Source organism: Pelodiscus sinensis, chromosome 29 (genome assembly GCF_049634645.1).
Source record: "Pelodiscus sinensis isolate JC-2024 chromosome 29, ASM4963464v1, whole genome shotgun sequence".
In the NCBI taxonomy this organism is placed as follows: domain Eukaryota; kingdom Metazoa; phylum Chordata; order Testudines; family Trionychidae; genus Pelodiscus; species Pelodiscus sinensis.
The window spans coordinates 746130-764900 of NC_134739.1; the positions used below are offsets into that span (position 1 = coordinate 746130).

At 67.8% G+C, this 18771-nt stretch overlaps 1 protein-coding gene across 1 annotated transcript in view; it reads left to right on the forward strand.

The window, feature by feature from the left end:
* The window catches only part of FMNL1 (formin like 1), a 50652-nt gene that overhangs the window by 15343 nt on the left and 16538 nt on the right, over window positions 1–18771 (forward strand). Inside the window, 10 exon segments of the mRNA XM_075911473.1 lie at window positions 3412–3495; window positions 5823–5843; window positions 5845–5907; window positions 8228–8301; window positions 9590–9673; window positions 11156–11296; window positions 13808–13916; window positions 14456–14532; window positions 14802–14895; window positions 18251–18325. Coding sequence (XP_075767588.1) covers window positions 3412–3495; window positions 5823–5843; window positions 5845–5907; window positions 8228–8301; window positions 9590–9673; window positions 11156–11296; window positions 13808–13916; window positions 14456–14532; window positions 14802–14895; window positions 18251–18325 — 822 coding nt within the window.

The following is an 18771-nucleotide window of genomic DNA, read 5'->3' on the forward strand; positions in this document are numbered from 1 at the left end:
CTCGCCAACAGCCCCTCTGCCGTGCGGCCCCTTTCGGAGGAGAGCGGCAGCACAGGTGCCGCTTGCGAGAGGAGCCCCGTCCCGCTCTGACACCAGGCACTGAGCGCCGGAGCCGCTGATTGGTCTCCCCGAGGCTATTTCTGTTTCTAGCCTCACAACCTAATTTTAGCCTCCTGCTCCGCTCGCTCTGCTCGGCTGCGGCAGGGAGGGAGGAGAGGCCCAGGCAGATGCTCACCCCAAAGCGGAGGTGGGATGAGCCAGCGTGGAGGAGAGTGAGTGGGAGGCAGGAGGACCCAGCTACGCCCAGCGGTGCTGGAGCGAGGGGCTCCCCAGGCCCGGGGATGCCAGTCTCTGGCCCGGGTTTCCCCACGGGGGGAGAACCACGGAGCCCTCTTGAAGGTCTCCCCACAGTCGCACGGCCTGGCTCTGACGCCTCGTTCATCCCCCGGCACCGCAAAGGGCACTGAGGTGCCATTAGCGGGTGGAGAGATTTCCCTTCCTCGGGAGCGGCTGGCTTGGCAGGTCTCCTCCGGGATGCCCTGCTCCCAAGTGAGGCTCCTCTCGGTTTGTGCCTGCACAGTTTGGTTCTAAGCCCAAACCCCTCTGGGCCGTGTTCCCTGCAAGCTGAGCGCTTGGGTGGGAGAGACTCAGGTGCCGCTCAGCTGACTAGCAGGGCGCCCACAGCCAGCAGCCTGTGTTTCTATGGGTGGTGCACATCTCCACGTGCACAGAACAAAATGTATTCCACCCACAAATGGAAACAATTCTGCGAGCCTGGTTCCTTCCTTATTTCTTGTTTTCTCTGCTCCAAGGATGCTCTGCCCCTGTGGCCCAGTTTTGGAGGGAGCCTGATGGTGTGAAATGCTGTGAGGGCTGCTGCCCTCAGCTTTGAGCACCAGGAGAAATCTACAGGCACGTCACGGTTGTCTCTGTCGTCACCCAGTCATGGGAGCCGAGGAGCTAGAACTCAGATCCTCCTGCTCACACAGCAGCAGCCCAGAGCCCTACTTAGCGATGAGAATCCCTGTTAGCAGTGTAGGGTCTATGACCTACAATGGAGCGGTTCTCAATCCATCCAGCAGAGGGCAGTGACTCACAAACGCCTGCCAGCTCATCGCAGGGTGGAAGGGCATCCCATGAGCACTGCAACAGGGTCATGACTCGCCACATGGCGCCTCCTGCTGGTCTCCTGGGGAACTAGCCCAGGGCGCGTCGGCTGGCTGGTGTCCCGCCCTCGGTACCCGGCTTCTGAGTCCCTCCCGGCCAGTGGTGCCCTTCCCTCGCGGTACGGCCCCGTGGCCGAGCCCTGCACGCTGGCGCCCCCCTCCCGGCGAACCCCAACATCTGTGCTCCCCTCGGTGCCCTCTGGCATGGCCACTCCTCCCTGGCAAGGGTGGGCCTGCTGCCTTCTGCCCTGGCTGCCGCCCTGCCGCCCTAGCACCCTCAGGCCTGGCGAGCGAGGCCTCAGCCTGGGACTTTGCCTGGCCCGAGCTCCCCGGCGCTGCTCTGTGTCCGGTGCCCTCTGCAGCGCCCGGCAGCCAGGCCCCTCCTGCCCACGGCTGGAGCCAGAGCGGCCTTTCCCTCTTCAGACAGCCCCAGCTGGGCCCTGGCTGGCTGCCGGCCACTCTCCCAGGCTGGATTTCACCCTTGGTAGGGGCAGGGCAGGGCAGGCGCCCCGTCCTAAGCACCTTTGGCCATTGCTCCTGCCCCCGTGGGCCGTGGAGCTTTTAGCTGCCCCAGTTGGGGGCCGTGGCTCCCGGCTCCTTGCTGATGGGGGGGGGGAGCTGACAATTATCTTGAGAACCAGGAAAGTAAATACCCCTCCCCCATGTTAAATATCTGTGGGGAGCTGCTGGGGTGCGGCTCTGGCCCCCCGCCCTGTTCATACCCCCCCTGGCTCCTTTTGTGGCTGCCGCCTCTCTGCGAGCCCTGAGTCTGGAAAGCCGCGGGCGGGAGGGCCCGTGCTGGGGGGGCAGGGCGGCAGGCCCAGGGCGGCGCAGGCTGCTGCGTGTCCGGTGTTTGAGCTTCCTGATCGGGAACCAAACGGCGAAACCAGAACTGTCGGGGATGCGCTAAATCAGACGTGATGTCGATAGTGATGTCACGTCCAGTGTGTCTGGGATTCCTGTTGAAACCATCCGGCCCCCCCCGCGCGGCCTGTGCTGAGAGCCAGTGGCCTGGCGGCGCGGGGAGCTGAGAACGCCAGGTCGCTGGGCCCGAGCCCTCCCCCCGCCTGGCCACGCAGAAGGAGAAGTGGAGGCCCCGTGCTCCCCGCGGAAAGGGGAAGTGAGGTCACCTCCTGACCCTGCGCACGCAATGCCAGGCTGCCTGGGGATTAGCCACCCGGCTGCACCCAGTTACTGCACGAGGGGCCCGATCCTGGGCCGCGGCGAGCTGCCCGGGGCCCTCGCCAGCTCCCCATTCTGGATTGGGCCCTGACGGCCGCTGCCGCGGGATGGGGAGGCAGGAAGGAGCTGGGTTGAGCAACGTCAGTGCCGAGAAGACCACAGTGCACAACATCCTGCTGCTGAGATAATGCCTCTCACAGACACTGATTTCGTGGGCTGAACCCGTCGGGCGGCGCCCGTAGCCATGGTCTCTGGCAGGGAGAGCGCCAACCGCTCGTGTAGGAGGGCAAGGCCGATGGCCGCAGCTGGGGGCTGGGAGCCAGGAGTCCTGGGTTCTGCACCCCTGCACTCACTGTGTGGATTTAGGCAAACCACGCCCCCTCACCCCCCACCTGTGCCTCAGTTTTCCTGTCCATAAAATGGGAGCTAGTGACACTGACCCACCATCAGGGCTGGCTGTGAGGCTTTGAGCAGCTGACTGTGAAGCACCCAGAGACCTGGTTAAAATGCAGTCAGACACACTCGGATCTGGGCTGGCTAGGACCAGGCGTCTCAGTCTTTGCAGGAAGATTCAACTTGGCTTTCTTGATTCAGCCCAGGCCCCGCCGCAGCACTGAGCCAGCTGGGCGGTCCTGCCCTGCACCGTGCGCACTGTGAATCCCAGGGGGCGAAGGCTGGCTCCTGCTTGGTGCTGCAGCCAGGTCTCTGCCTGTCTAGGGCAGACTGTGCCGGGGTCCCTTTCTCTCTGGGACTCACCTGACCAGTCCTGGCGGGTCTGGCTGGTGATGGAGCAACCTGGATTGGAGCTGGCGCTCAGGGTCTTTGGAGGCGGAGGTTCGGGGGATGCAATGCTGGGAGGAGGGTGGAGACCTTACGCCTGCCCCTTGGGCCTGGTGCATTTGAGGAAGGGGAAGAGGCCTCACCTGGATACCTGGGCAGCAAGGGGCCCTGCATCGTCCGTCAGCCTGGACAGACAGAGGGGGCTCTGCCCACCCCTCGCGGGGCTCTCCCCCTCCCTCAGGGCTGGGACGTAACTTGCTCCCCTCCCGTCTCTCCCCTGCAGGATTCCATGAACCTGCCGCCCGACAAGATGAAGCTGCTCTGCCAGTACGACAGCGAGAAGAAGTGGGAGCTGATCTGTGACCAGGTGAGGCAGAGGGGCCTGATCCAGGGCGTCTCACGGGGCTGGGGCACCCATGGGTCACCCCCAGGGCCACCCTAGCACCTGCTGCGAGCGGCTCAGCTGCACCTTTTGCCTGCCGCTCACAACAGGAAACTCACACCCAGACGCCCCTTCCGGCATCGGCAGGCTGGTACCTGGGCTGAATGCTGCTTTGCAGCGTGGCGCTCCCTGCCCTCCCCACAGGTGTTCTGGGGCGCAGGCCCAGCAGCCGCTGCTGCCCGGGGGCCGTCTGAGGGCTGGCTCCCCGCCAGCGGGCCCCGCAGAGCAATCTGAGGCGCTGAATCCTCGGGAGCCAAGAGGCCAATCCTGGCACTTCCTCGCTGAGTCATTTCTCTCCGCCTGCCATCTCTGCACCCACACTCAGTCACTTCCTTAGCAGAACGACTCCTGCGGAGCCGGGCTCGCTGGGCCCCCTCGCGGCGGCCTGCAGAGACCGCGCCGGCCCCTCTCGCCGGGGTGTGCGCTGGCTCTGACCCAGCCCCGGGCCAGGGGAGGCTGCCGGCTCGGCCCATAAGGCCTGCCAAGCGCTCTGAGGCTGCAGACGCTGCACAGCGCCGAGTATTATTAGAAACCGGCGAGATCAAACGCCTCAGAAACCCTGAAATTGCCGCATCTCACTAGAACGGCTTCCTCCCGGGGGCGGGGGGGGGGGGGGGCATTGCCAGAGTGGCTGAATGTTTTAAGCAGCCTCTGCACTTGCTTAGCTCAGGGCCCGGTGACTCCAGGTTTCTGCTGTGGGGGGTCTACGCTGAGCAAACTCCTCAGGAGGGTCGGGGGGGGGCTCCTGGCTGGCCCGGGCTGCCACGTTTCTCTAGAGCAGGGAGTTTGGCTGCTTCCCCAGGGGGCAAGGAAAAAGCAGCATTCCCACGGCCCTGCCTGCGGCTGCTGGCAGGCCCCACGGAGAGGCCAGGGGCTGGCTGGGCGGAAGTCAGGCACCTGGGTCTTTGTGCTCTGAATAGATGGGCACAGTCCCCGCGGGTCCCTGAGCCAGGCAGAATCCCCCCCCCCACCGAGATGCCAAGGGCCGGCTGGCCCACGTGTGGCGGCGCGTCGGGGAGCCCCGACCCTGCACCACGTCCGCAACACGACGAGACTCCGCCAGCCAGTAGGACGGGGGGTTTCTTGCTTCAGCGAGGTACCGCCCAGCCCGGGTTCTATGTGGGCATCTGAGTGAGGGGGCAGGCAGCCTCAGAGCCCTTGGGGGAGGGTCCAAGACTGACTCTTCCCCAAGCCACCCCCTCCCCTTGTCCAGACCCCTTCCCTCTCCGGTGAGACCTGGCTGGGCCCTGGGCCTCATCCGGGCCCCCAGGGCGACCCCCCGCTGGGCAGTGCTTACAGACTGAGGCCAGTAGGGATCATCCACTGCGCACAGCCCAACCACAGCGCCCAGCGCATGGACCGTACCCCCACGGCATCACACCATGCACGCTCCTGAGGGGGTGGAGCAGGGCCGGAGCCATCACATGCCGGCTGGGGATACCATGGCACACCACAGCCACAGCCGCAGGGCCCTGATTCTGGCTCTGGCTGGGCACAGGAATCCCGCACCCATCAGCTGTGCCGTGGGGGAGCAGGCCCAGGACCATGCCGTGGGTGGGGGCAGGCCTGGTGCCATATCACGTGGTGGGGCAGGAGGCAGCCTGATGCTGTGTGAAGGGACAAAGCCTGGTCTGTGGTTAGGCCCGGAACTGGACATCAGGAGATCTGGGTTCTAATCCCACTCCTGCCACCAACTCTCCCTTGGGCAGCTCCCTTCATTTCTCTGCTTTGTGAAGCAGGGGGACTATTCCCGAGGCCGTGGGCAGGGCCTGGCTTGGGGCGGATGGGGAGGTGCCCACAGAGCGCTTGTTCGGGGCTATGGGGGTTGGGGTGGGGAGACAGGAGGCTGGACTAGAGAGCACAGGGGTGTGGTCTGGGGCAGGGCACTGCCCCGGGCAGCTTCTGTCTCCAGGCCGTGGCTGCCGGGGGAGGATCCCCGGGGCCTGCCCGGTGTCCGGGGGGGGCAGGGTGATGCCGCAGCCGAGGGCACCCGCTCGCTGTGCCCTGGAGGACGGGGCTGGCGGCCGGTTCGCTTGCTCCCGCCCAGATCCCGGCATGTCGGTTCTGCGTGGAGCCGCCGGCGCGTGGTCTGGCCGTTCCCGGGGGGTGGGGGCGACCTGGCTGCCGTGGGCTTCCTGAGCCGCTCTCTCCCTGGCCCTCCGCAGCTGTCCCTTGTGCACAGACCCCTGCGGCTGCCCAGTGCTCGGGGCTGTATGAGAACCAGGCCTGAATGTCTCCCCCCTCCCCCCCAGGAACGGTTCCAGGTCAAGAACCCCCCCTTCTGCCTACATCCAGAAACTGAAGAGCTACCTGGACACGGGCGGAGTCGGTAGAAAGGTGACTTCTGATTGGCTGGTTTTACCCTCCCCCTTTTGTTCTCCCCTCCCCTTCCTGGCCCTTCCAGCGCCGAGGTCGGGGGGGGGGGGGGGTGTCCCAAAGGGGAGGGGAGCCATTGGTGGGTGGGCTGCCCTCTCCAAGGGGGAGGGAGTCTGGCCGGACAGCCCCTTTCCTTGCCACGACCCCTTCAAGGAGGCAGCAAACTCCCCGGGGGCTGGGGCCAGGGGCCCATCGGGCGCAGCGTCCGCAGCAAGCGGCTCCCTTTGCCAGGAGAGAGACGCCTGGTCGGGACCCAGAAGGGGGGCTGGGCTGGGGGGGCTGCCTGAGTCACAGCCCGGCCCCCTCGGCTTCCTGGGAGCCCAGGGCCACGGGGAACAGCCGAGGGCCCCTCGTGGGGGGTGGGGCTGGATACCGGTGGGCTGGGGAGGGCGTCTGGCCCAGGGACCAGGCAGGGGGGGATCCCTGGGAAAGATGCTCCGGTGAGGTCAGGGGCCGGCTGAGCTGCCCGGCTCAGAGACATAGGAGGGGAGTCCTGGCACCCCTCCCCCGCTCCCTTTCCCTCCCGCCCCCAGCGCCCCTCCCCCGCTCCCTTTCCCTCCCGCCCCCAGCGCTCTTCCCCCACTGCCTTTCCCTCCCGCCCCCAGCACCCCTCCCCCGCTCCCTTTCCCTCCCGCCCCCCCAGCGCCCCTCCCCCGCTCCCTTTCCCTCCCGCCCCCAGCGCTCTTCCCCGCTCCCTTTCCCTTCCGCCACCCAGCGCCCCTCCCCGCTCCCTTTCCCTCCCGCCCCCAGCGCTCTTCCCCCACTGCCTTTCCCTCCTGCCCCCAGCACCCCTCCCCCGCTCCCTTTCCCTCCCATCCCTAGCGCCCCTCCCCCGCTCCCTTTCCCTCCCACCCCCAGCACCTCTCCCCGCTCGCTTTCCCTCCCACCCCCCAGCGCCCCTCCCCCGCTCCCTTTCCCTCCCGCCCCCAGCGCCCCTCCCCCACTGCCTTTCCCTCCCGCCCCCAGCGCCCCTCCCCCGCTCCCTTTCCCTCCCGCCCCCAGCGCTCTTCCCCCGCTCCCTTTCCCTTCCGCCACCCAGCGCCCCTCCCCCGCTCCCTTTCCCTCCCGCCCCCAGCGCTCTTCCCCCACTGCCTTTCCCTCCTGCCCCCAGCACCCCTCCCCCGCTCCCTTTCCCTCCCATCCCTAGCGCCCCTCCCCCGCTCCCTTTCCCTCCCACCCCCAGCACCTCTCCCCGCTCGCTTTCCCTCCCGCCCCCAGCGCCCCTCCCCCGCTCCCTTTCCCTCCCGCCCCCAGCGCCCCTCCCCCGCTCCCTTTCCCTCCCGCCCCCAGCGCCCCTCCCCCGCTCCCTTTCCCTCCCGCCCCCAGCGCCCCTCCCCCGCTCCCTTTCCCTCCCGCCCCCAGCGCCCCTCCCCTGCTCCCTTTCCCTTCCGCCACCCAGCGCCCCTCCCCCGCTCCCTTTCCCTCCCGCCCCCAGCGCTCTTCCCCCACTGCCTTTCCCTCCTGCCCCCAGCACCCCTCCCCCGCTCCCTTTCCCTCCCATCCCTAGCGCCCCTCCCCCGCTCCCTTTCCCTCCCACCCCCAGCACCTCTCCCCCGCTCGCTTTCCCTCCCGCCCCCAGCGCCCCTCCCCCGCTCCCTTTCCCTCCCGCCCCCAGCGCCCCTCCCCCGCTCCCTTTCCCTCCCCGCCCCCAGCGCCCCTCCCCCGCTCCCTTTCCCTCCCGCCCCCAGCGCCCCTCCCCCACTCCCTTTCCCTCCCATCCCTAGCGCCCCTCCCCCGCTCCCTTTCCCTCCCGCCCCCAGCGCCCCTCCCCCGCTCCCTTTCCCTCCCGCCCCCCAGCGTCCCTCCACCGCTCCCTTCCCCCCTGCTCCCAGCACCCCTCCCCTGCTCCCTTCCCACCTGCCCCCAGTCCCCCTCCCCCTCTCCTTTTCCCTCCTACCCCCAGCGCCCCTCCCCCGCTCCCTTTCCCTCCCACCCCCAGAGTCCCTCCCCCGCTCCCTTCCCTCCTGCCCCCAGCGCCCCTCCCCGCGCTCTGACCTCGTGGGAGCCAGGTCCCCAGCTCTCCACACGTCAGCGTCCCCCTCAGCGAGACCCCCCCGGGCTCCCCCATCCCAGGCAGCAGTAGCCAGGGGCCTGTCGCTTGGGTGCTGGGAACACGGAGCTCTGCCAAGGCCTGGGGGCGCTGAGGGGCCGGGCGCTAGAGTCCCCGTTGCAGCGGGGCGGGGTCAGGGCTGCTGGGGCGCGCTGGCCTAGCGGCTGGTTTGCGGCAGAAGAGCCGCGAGGCTGCAGATCTGCCTGACCCCCCGGCCTGTCTGCCCCGCAGTTCAAGAGGCGAGTGCAGGAGTCCACCCAGGTGCTCCGAGAGCTGGAGATCTCGCTGCGCACCAACTACATCGGGTGAGTGTGTGCGGGTCGCGGGCGCCGGCACGGGCCTGTCGCCCTCGGGGGGCCGCTCCCAGCCCGGGGGCTCAGTCCGGGGCGGGGCCCGTGCCCTGGGGCTGTCGGTCTGTGCTGGGAGGGGGCCGACGCAGGAGCGAGCGGGCAAGGGGTGCTGTGCTCTTGCCTGCTCAGCGCTGCAGCCAGCCCGAGGTCTGGGCCGGTCACTGCCTGGCTGTGCCCCGGGGAGCTCGCGATGGGTTTGCCACGGGGCTGCCTCCCCGGCAGCCATCTCCTGATTTCGTGGGCCCCAGGCTGTCTGCCGGCCCGGGGCAGGGCGGGGCCGAGACGGGAAATTCCCTCGGCTGCCCCTATCGCCGTGTCGGGGGCAGCGGCCCTCCCTTTGCGCGTGTCCACACGGGCGCCGACGTTCCCGGCTCTCGGGATCCGACCTGTCTGCACGGCCACAGCGGCCCGCAGTGCATCAGGCTAAATCTCCCCCGGCGCGGCCTTGGAACGGCCATCCTGTGGTCTGGGCATGGGGCAGGGCCCCGCCCTGAGCGTGGGGCTGGGGCTGACCCATGGCGCCCATGACGGCTCAGAGCGGCAGAGGCAGAGAGAGGCACCTGGGCCTTCTCCCCGTGCAGATGGGGTGGGGGGCGAGCGGGGGGATTGACGGGACAGCAGCAAGGCAGGTCGGGGGGTTCAGGCTCTGGGACTTGGGACAATTCCCAGCCTTGCCACAGACTCCCTGCCTGGCCTTGGGCATGTCCCCGAGCCACCATGGGGCTGCGAGACGGAGAGGCAGTGATGGCCTGAGCAGTCCGGGGGGCGCGCGGAGGCTTTGGGGGTGGGACAGAGCTCTCAGGAAAGGGCCAAAGTCCCCCTGGAGCAGCGAGCCTGGGACGGCTGTGCGGTGCGGGGGGGGGGGGGGGGGGCGCGGAGGTACTGCTGGCTGTCCCTGGGGGTGCAACCACATGGCCGGGCCCCGATGGGGAGTGAGCCTGGAGACATGTCAGACCGGGCCGGACCAGGCTGCCTCGGCTGTGACCTAGCTCACTGGGGGGAGCGCTGGGATCGTGCAGGGCAGGGCTCCCCATTCAGCGGGGTTCAGGCCAAGTGGGGGTAGCCGCAGGGCTGGGACGCTCCTGCCTGGGAGGGAGATGCGGGGGGGGGGGGGGCAGAGCGCCAGCCTGGGCGAGGAGGCACCTGGAGAGGAAGCAAAGGGAAGGGGGGGAGCGCAGCCGAGGGGAGAGGAGAGGCTGCAGCTGGGCTGTCGGTCCCTGGCTGACGCCCGTCTCTCCGCCAGCTGGGTCCAGGAGTTCCTGAGCGAGGAGAACAAGGGTCTGGACGTGCTGCTGGATTATCTCGCCTTCGCCCAGTGCGCCGTCACGTGAGTCATGGCTGAGCCCGGGGGAGGGGGGCTGGCGGGACTTTGCCCGGCCCTTTCCTCCGCGCGCAGAGCAGTGGGGGGCTGTGAGCGGGTCCCACCCAGAGCCAGGGACCTGCAGGAGCAGCGTGCTGCCCGGGGGCCACGCTGCCAGCTCCGGGGCGGGACTCCGGGCCCCTCGCCCTCTGGGCCCCCGGGGAGCAGGGGAGGCAGCCCCGCCCGCAGGAAGGCCGGCGAAGAGCCACAGACGGGGCAGCGCCCGGCCTGGGGGGCCGTGGGGCGCTGGCTGGCCGGTCTGCCCTGGCACGTTTCACTGTGAAAAGCGATATCCACACGCCCTTCCCTGGCCAGGCACACGACACTCTGGGGTGGCCGGGGGCTGCAGGAACCTGGCCCCTGCAGCGGTGGGGCGGATGCCCCAGCTCCCCACGGGAGGCCGGCGGGATCTGGGGTTGCAGGAGCAGGCCCAGGAGCAGAGGGCTCTGGGATGGAGCAGGCAGGTGGCGTGAGGCCCCAGGGAAGCCAGACAAGTTGTGACTGGAAGGGAGGGGCCAATTGCTCCCGGGAGGGCGATTAACCAGCGGAACAGCCTGCCTGGGGGAGGATCAACTCTCCGTCCCTGGGAGGGGCTACTCAGGACCAGCCCCCTCCTCCAGAAAGCTCCCTCCATCCTGGCACTTTGCCATGGGCGGCGCCCGACCCCCGGGCAGCGTGACAAGCACCTGAGCGTCTCGGTACCATGTAGAGCGAAGTCCTGTCCCCTGCCCCCGTGCACCCTGAGCATCGCGGGGGCGTGTGGGCCAGGCTCTGGGAACGCAGAGCCGGCAGCCCCGCTGGCCCGGGTGGCGCCGCAAAGGCCACCTCGTCGAGCCGCGGCGGAGGGGCGAGCGTGGCTGCGTGGGCTGGGGCTGAGAGCTTGCGGTAGTGCACGCTGCGGGGGCCTTTGGCTCCGGGGCTGAGAACCGGGCTCTAGTTCTGGCGGGTGCCAGGGCCCTGGGGAGGGTCCATGGCCGGGGCTGGGCGGGACGGCCGGCGTAGATGGTCCCGTTTGCCTTTAAAACCGATCTAGGAAACCGCAGCCCGTTAGCAAACGTGGCCCCATGAGCGGAGGCAGTTCCCCTCCCCCGGCCCCGTGGCTGTCCCTGTCCTGGGTGCTGAACCCTCTGCCGCGGGCAGGCTGAGTTCCCTCAAAGCCCCGCGCCTGCAGGGCCGGACGCTGGACGGTGTGCTCCCGGAGCCCTGGGCCCCCGGTGCCACGCACGCCCGGGGGCAGCAGGACGCGGGGGAAGGGCTCGTCGGGCTGAGGGGCTGGCCGGGCCCGTCTCCGCCCGCCCTGCGGCGTGGGAGCAGAGCGGGGCCGAGCCGTCTCCGCCCGCCCCGGCTCGCGTGGGGCCTCCTGTGGCCGGGCTCCGTGCTGGGCCTGCCCTTCCCCCGCGGGCCGGGATCCCGCTCACACCCGGCCTCACCTGACCGTGCTGTCTCCAGGTACAACATGGAGAGCGCAGATAACGGGAGCCCGGGCTCCGACAAGGGCAAGTCCCCTGACAGATCCATGGAGGACCTCAGCAAGAGCAACTCCTCCTCCCCCACTCAGGGCTCCTCCAAGACAAGGCACATGACTGTCAGGTAACACGCAGCCCGCTGGCGGGGAGGCTGTCGAGAAGGGGCAGCCCTCGGGGCCTGGCTCTTCTGGCCAAGCAAACGGGCTGCAAGAGTCCTCGCCCGGCCTGATGTTAGCACAGCCCGTGGGCTGCCTGCCCCGGGCCAGGCGGGCGGCACCCCCCTCCCAGCGGGGAACACTTACAGCCATGCACACACCAGCCCCGCCCTGTGGGAATGCCCGTGGGCCTACTGCCCCATGGCCGCCTAGCAAACTCCACACACAGCTTTGGCTCAGGGCGCTGGCAGGTTGCCCAGTACAGTCTGGAGTTGCTGAGCTGAGGAACCCGCCCCTCTCCCCACTAGCATACCACATCTGTAACTTGTGGCACTCCATGCTGCAGGATGTGCCTGAGGCTAGTGGCTTGCTGGGTGCCAGGGAAGAGAGAGAGCTGAATAGTGGAGCTGGCTGAAAGGTTTTACAATTAAAACTGCAACGACAACAATAATATTTGTCAAACCCACCACCGAGAGAGAGATGCCCAGCGCTGCTCCTCGTGCTGCGTGTGTTGGCTGTGGCTGAGTGGCCCTTGCAGCAGGATCGGGCTGTAGCCACTAGAGGACCAACGAAACCTGCCCTGATCCGATGTTAGCCCGAAGGCCGGTTGTGTAAATGGCAAGCTGGGGGCTCTAAACCGCCCCCGTAACTGACAGAGCTGGAGCTGGGGGACCCAGAGAGCAGGCGGAGGCACAGGCTGCCCAGTGCCGGGGCCTAGCGCCAGGAACCCAGGCTGTGCTCCTGCGAGACGCTTGCAGCTGCTTCCCGGTGCCCCCGGCCTCGGCTCGTGCGTTTCCCGTGGTGCCCGTGAGGCAGCGCAGGGCCGTTCCCCCCTTCCCATCCAGTGCCGGCAGCACGGCTAAGCCCTGTGCCCAAGGCCACCCCGCAGTCGGTAGCAGAGCAGGGAATTGAGCCTCCTGCCCTGATCGCTGACACATTCCCCCCCCACCCCGACTCTCCGTGTGCCCCAGGGCAAGGCCTGTCCCATGATGGGCCTCGGTCCCCGGTAGCTGCTAGCTCAGGCCAGGGCTGAGGTGAAACGTGGGGATCTGAGACAAGGGGAGATGGACCAGTGGGCCCTGAGGAGCTGGACCCAGCTGGCTTCGGCCCCTGCTGATGGGAGACGCTTCTGAGCCTGCCCGCCCCTCCCATGTTCTAACCACAGTCTTCTCTTGCACGCTTCCCTTGGGCCGCGGCTCACGGTAGGTGCCCAGGCTCTTGGGATGGGGGAGATTTGGCTCTGCCGTCTGCTCACCCGCAGGGCGCTCCCGCCTCGCTGTACGACCGGTGCCCTGGCCCGCAGCTGGGCTGCTCCTGCCGGCTGTGCGCTCTCAGGGATACGGGCTTTTCCCCTGTGGCCCCGTGGGGCCCAGCCATGGGGGGGAGCCAGAGTCTGACCCCGTGGGGCCGGCCCAGCAATGGGGGGAGCCAGAGTCTGACCCCGTGGGGCCAGCCCAGCCATGGGGGGGAGCCAGAGTCTGACCCCGTGGGGCCGACCGAGCGCAGGGGATGGGGCAAGCGGGATCCTGTGGGACCCTGTCTAGCCAGGGGCAGTATCCCAGCGCGTCCTCCCTTGGGTGCAGCGGGTGCCCGCCGGGGCTGTGGTGCGCGGGGCCTGCGTCGGCCTGTGGAGCCCGAGCTGGACATGCCCCCCAGGAGTGTTAACAAGGCTGCCGTGGAAACCAGAGTCGATCCCCTCGGGCCCAGGGCACAGATCGCCCTTCGTGGGCACTTCCCGAGTTCCCGGCTGCCCCGGGAGGACCCCAGCCCGGGAGTGCTGGCTGAAAGCCCCTCGCTGGGTCTGGTGGCGTCCCTCGGCGGGGCGGGCCTGGAGGGACGGGCAGGGCAGGGACGTCAGGGACAGGCTGGTGTGAAAGGCGGAGGGAGCGCGCTGCAGGCAGACGTGAAGCCCAGCAGGATCCAGGCCCGCCCCCGCGATGCTGAGCGCTCGGCCCGGCCTTGCTCCCCTGCCGCCTGCAGGGCCCCGAGGCCTCCCGGCCCCCCATTCCCCCCCGCCCTGGGCCCGGGAGGAGGGAGCAGCCCCGTGAAGCTCTTTCTCCCTCCTGTCCTGCAGGCCTAATCCTCCTTCAGCTGCTGCCTCTTGAACCAGCAGGCCCACACCCTCTTTCCGCAGGCGCGCCCAGGCCTTCCCTCCAGCGCCCCTTGGAGCGAGCAGGAGAGTAACCCACCTGTGACCTCCTGCGCGCCCCGGTGAGCCTCCCGCAGCCCCCGAGATCAGCCGCGCACCGGGGCCGCGGGCCCAAGCAAGCGCAGTGCCCGGCCCGCCAGCCCTGGGCCTAGGTCCCCCTGGACTCCCCACAGCACCTCCCCGGCTCGCCCGCCGCACGCCCGGCCCCGTCCCCACGCCAGCCCCGGGCGGGAGTGGGTGGCTCGGGGCTGCCCTGCTGCCGGCCTGAGCCAGGCCCTGCCGGAGCTTCGGCCGCCCCCGCCCCGCCTCACCCGCTCTCCCCTTGGCGCAGGCTGCACCCGGCGCCCAGCAGGAAGGCGCTGCGCAACTCCCGCCTCATCAGCCAGAAGGACGACGTCCACGTCTGCATCATGTGCCTGCGCGCCATCATGAACTACCAGGTGGGGCCGGGGGCGGGGGGCAGCCTGGGGGCTCCGGGATTTCCCTGCTCGGCTGCAGCCCGGGGCCCTGCTGGGCCAGGCACAGGGGCCCCAGGAGCAGTGGCCACTGGCCCCTGCAGTTAATCTGCGGGGTCCCGGCGGCAGGAGGCTGCGGCCCTGCTGGGCACCCCCTGGGCGCAGCTGCTGGATTCATCCCCGGGCCAGGGGCCGGCACGGACGGGGGGGTTCCTGGGTGGGGGCGCTGGGCTGCACTGACCGGAGGGGGGGGCTGAGACCCGACAGTCTCATGGCTGAGCAGCCTCCCTCCCATGTCCCCTGCCCCCCTCGCGCCCCTCCCTTGTGTTCTCCCTCCTGCCCCAGCCCCTCCCGAGTCCTGGCTCTGGGCCTGGGCTCCTGCTCTGCCCTGGCATCGGCTGCTCCGCGCCGGCCCCGTCTGACGGGCCTGGCTGCGCTCGCTCCGGCCCCGCGGGGGCAGGCCAGGGGGCTCTGCCGTAAGGGCACCGGCGGGGCGGGGAGGCTAACGCTCGTCTCTCCCCTAGTCGGGGTTCAGCCTGGTGATGAACCACCCAGCCTGTGTCAACGAGATCACCTTGAGCCTGAACAACAGGAACCCCAGGTGCGCTGCCCGGGCCCGGCGCCGCCAGACAGGCCGTGGGGCCGTGGCCTCCGCCCCGGCGGTGGCATCGTGCAGGGGAGGGAGTTGAGGAGGGCACATGCCCCCGGGGGTGGGGGAGCTGGGGGTGAACGGCGGGGGAGGGTGCAGGGGCGGGTGGGGCGTGTGACACGGGGGGAGGGCGCAGGGGCGGGTGGCGGAGGGCGCAGGAGGAGGGCCGTGGCCGTGGCCGTGGCAGCAGGCTCCGGTCCGACCCGCGCTTCTCCCTGCAGGACCAAAGCCCTCGTCCTGGAGCTGCTGGCCGCCGTGTGCCTGGTCCGAGGAGGACACGACATCATCCTCTCTGCCTTCGACAACTTCAAGGAGGTCAGAGCCTGGGGTGGGGGATGGGGCGGGGGACTCCTGCCTCCTAGACCCAGCTCTGACCGCAACTCTCCATGCGGCTCCGGGAATCCCTGCCCTTCCCCTGCCTCAGTTGCCTTCTCTGATCCCCAGCTCCCTGCTGGGGCTGTGCGGGTCAGGCCTGAGGAGAGACGCGCCTGGACTAGGGGACGTGGCAAGCCGGGGAAATGTAACCCCTCCGACGGAGCAGCCTCTGCCCATTCCCCTCGGTGCTGCTTTGCTACGGCCCTGCCAGGCACCTGCCCCCACTCTGGGCTGTGCCCCGTGGCCCTTCTGGGGCTCTGCTCACTTGGATTCCTAAAGCGGTGGCCCTGGGCTGAGGTGCTGGGCATGGTGGGGCCGGGGCATGGGGCGTGGGGCGGTCCCACATGGATTGGGTCAGGTCTGGCCAGGGCAGGAGCATGTGGAGCGTGGCCTCGCCAGGGTTTCTCATCTCTGTGCAACCTCTGCCCTTCGCACTAGTGAACAGTGCGGCGCCCACAGTAGCCCCTTCCACCAACCAGCTCGAGGGGTTTCCTGGCACTGATATTCAGTCCCTCGCAAACCCTGTGGAGGGATGTCTCAGGTACTCGCCCCTCTTGCACATGGGGAAACTGAGGCACAGATATCTTGGCGTCACTGTGGCTAGTTCTCTACAAACACCACTCAGCGTGCAGCGGCAGTCAAACAAGCAAGCAGAATGTTAGGAATCATTAAAACCATGGTCCGCCCTGATCTCGAATACGGCCTACAGACGTGGTCGCCTCATCTCAAAACAGATCTCTTGGCACTGGAAAAGCTTCAGAAAAAGGCAACAAAAATGCTGAGGGGTTTGGAACAGGTCCCGTATGAAGAGAGATTAAAGAGATGGGGACTGTTCAGCTTAGAAAAGAGGAGACGAAGGGGGATAGGACAGAGGTCGATAAGATCATGACTGGTGTGGAAAAAGCGAATAAGGAAAAGGTATTTACTTATTCCCACAATATAAGAACTAGGGGCCATCAAATGAAATGAACAGGCAGCAGGTTTAAAATATAAAAGGAAGTTCGTCTTCATACAGCGCACAGTCACCTGTGGAACTCCTCGCCAGTGGATGTGGTGAAGGCTGGGACTTTAACAGGGTTCAAAAAAGAGCTAGACAGATTCATGGAGGTTAGGTCCATCAGTGGCTATTAGCCAGGTTGGGTAGGACTGGGGTCCCTGGCCTCTCTTTCTCTGGAGGGGGTGACAGGGGAGGGATCGTGTGAGGATTCCCTGTTGTGTCCCCTCCCACTGGGGCACCTGGCGCTGGCCACTGTGGGCAGACGGGACGCTGGGCTGGATGGACCGTTGGTCTGACCCCGTCTGGCTGTTCTTAGCCTTCGCGGGCCCCTCTGAGCTGCAGCACCTGGGGGGGGCAGTTGGGCTGGGCTGGGCTGAAGCCAGGAGAATGCTGGGCTCAGACGCTCCCTGTGGGTCTCCTGGGCTCCCGCTCCCTGCTCATGCCACCTCGTGCCCTGCACTGGGGCCTCTGCCGACTCACGGCCGGGGCTGCGCCGCCGAGCTCCCCGCCTCCTCCCTGCCGCTGCAATCCCAGGCCTGGCCCCTGCAGGCCTCCCCTCCCCTCTGGGTCGCTGCCATTCCCAGCCCCGCAGGGCAGCCTGGTCGCTAGTGGCCAGGTGTGACAGACTGGGCCGTGTCTGGGCACAGCTAAGGGCGTCCGCTCAGGGCGAATTGCTCAAACCCGGGGCTCCTTACAGCCCCCGACTGGTGACCTCTCCAAACAGGTCACACACCAGTCCCACCGAGCGCTTCAGCTGCCTGCCTGAAGCCTCCCGAGCAAAACCCCTCCGACACCCCAGCAATATCCGTGCCCCAGATGGCCCCGGGCCTCATACACAGGTGGGGGGTCCTAGCACCCAATCCCACCTACCCCGAACAAGTTCTGTCCGGTTCCAAGAAACCAGCCACAGATCCCTGGTCAATTTATCCTCTGGACCTTACCCACAAACCACGCTGGGCCAATCCTTTAGAATCTATATCTAAAGGTTTATTATTACAAGAAAGAAAAGCATGAGAGTAAGGTTATTAAAGTACAGTACGTTACATGCACCGAATCTCCCAATCCTCGATGCAGGCTCTAGCAGAGATGTTGCAGCTGCTGGTTAAAAAGTTCTTATTGCACATCCTACGATCAGGATGGGTTCACAGGTCTTCCGGGCTCTTCAATCCCTGCAGTGCTGCCTCTGGGATGAAGTGCTGAGCTGAGAACAAAATGGCATCGACCACATGGCCTCTTTATACTCCTTCCTGGCCTCTTCTTGTATGCAGCAAGTCACCTGGTCAGAGGCCAACCTCTGTGTTCCCTGCTGGCTGCCCTCAGGTGACAGCCCCCATTCTTTGGGTGTGTCCTTGGCCCATCAAGTGCCATTGTACCACAGGGCCTGGCTAATCAGCCTGTTCATAGCCATGCAGCTTCCACACAGATCACAGATTCCTACCTACACACACAGACATTACTCACATAAATAGCGTACATAAGATCAACAAACAATAATCTCCCATTCAATACCCCACATGGCTCCCCCCACACCAATTTCTGGGGCCAACACCCCCACCTAGGGGTGCAGCAGTGATCTGGCTGCTTCCCTCCAATTCAGCAACGTGACACCAGGTGCCGAGGCTCCAGCCTGGGCCCAGCTGTTATCGAAGAGTCTGGCTTGTGCTGCAGCAGTGCCTGGGTGCCGGGCGCAGGGCAGGGCCCCATGCGGGGGGCGGGGGGGGCTGGGACCAACTGGACTAGTGCAGCCAGGAGGCAGAGCTGGAGGCGCCCTGGGGAATCACCCCAATCCCCAGCTGCCTTTGGGTGCCTGGAGATCTCAGTTGCACCGGGCTGGGGGTTTACGCCGAGGGCTCGTGGGCTCGGAGCTGGCACACGCTGTGGTGAGGCCTGGGCCCGCACGGGGGCGGGGAATGGGGGGCGAGGGGCCCGCATGGGGGCAGGGAATGGGGGGCGAGGGGCCCGCACGGGGGCGGGGAATGGGGGGCGAGGGGCCCGCACAGGGGCGGGGAATGGGGGCGAGGGGCCCGCACGGGGGCGGGTAATGGGGGGGTGTGGGGCACTGCTCTGGGGCGCACTGACGTGCACATGCGCCCGTGACAGAGGCACCCCCAAGGGCTCCTCTGCGACCTCACCCCGTCACGGCGCCCCCCGCCCAGACTGCCACGTGCCCCCGGCGCGCCCGTCTCATGCCCCGTGGCCGGCAGGGCGGTCGCTGGGCGGCGTCTAGGGCAGTGCCCTGGGGGGCGGTGTCTAGGGACCCTGAGGCTGCCCCTGCTGAGTGCTTTGGCCTGCCCACAGGTCTGCGGCGAGAAGAATCGCTTCGAGAGGCTCATGGAGTATTTCTGGAACGAGGACAGCAACATTGACTTCATGGTGAGCACGCGGGGGCCGGACGTGGGGCCAGGCAGCTCCTTCTCCGGCCCACCCCAAACCGTCCGCCCTGCTCGGCCGCTCCCTGCGCCTTCGGGCCTTGTGTGGTGTGGAGGGGGCGGGTTTGCCCGTCGGCTTAGTGCAGGACAACGCTGTCTGCAGCCCCTCCCGTCCACCGGCGCCAAGGGGCCACGTCCTGCCGCCCGCGGGTGGATCCAGAGTGTCACACGCAGCCGTCAGCCTGCCCAGCCCAGGCGTGGGGTGCCGAGGAACGACTGCAATCCTGCCCCAGGCCTCTGGCGCCCCAGCGACGAAGGGAATCTCCCGTCAGTAGGAAGGGGGCTTTTGTTGTGCACAGGCAGCTAAGCACTAGGGGGCAGTGGATCGGAGCCAAGCCCCACACAGCCTGGGGGTCTCCAGAGCTCGCCGGGGGCCCCCCAAATGCCGCG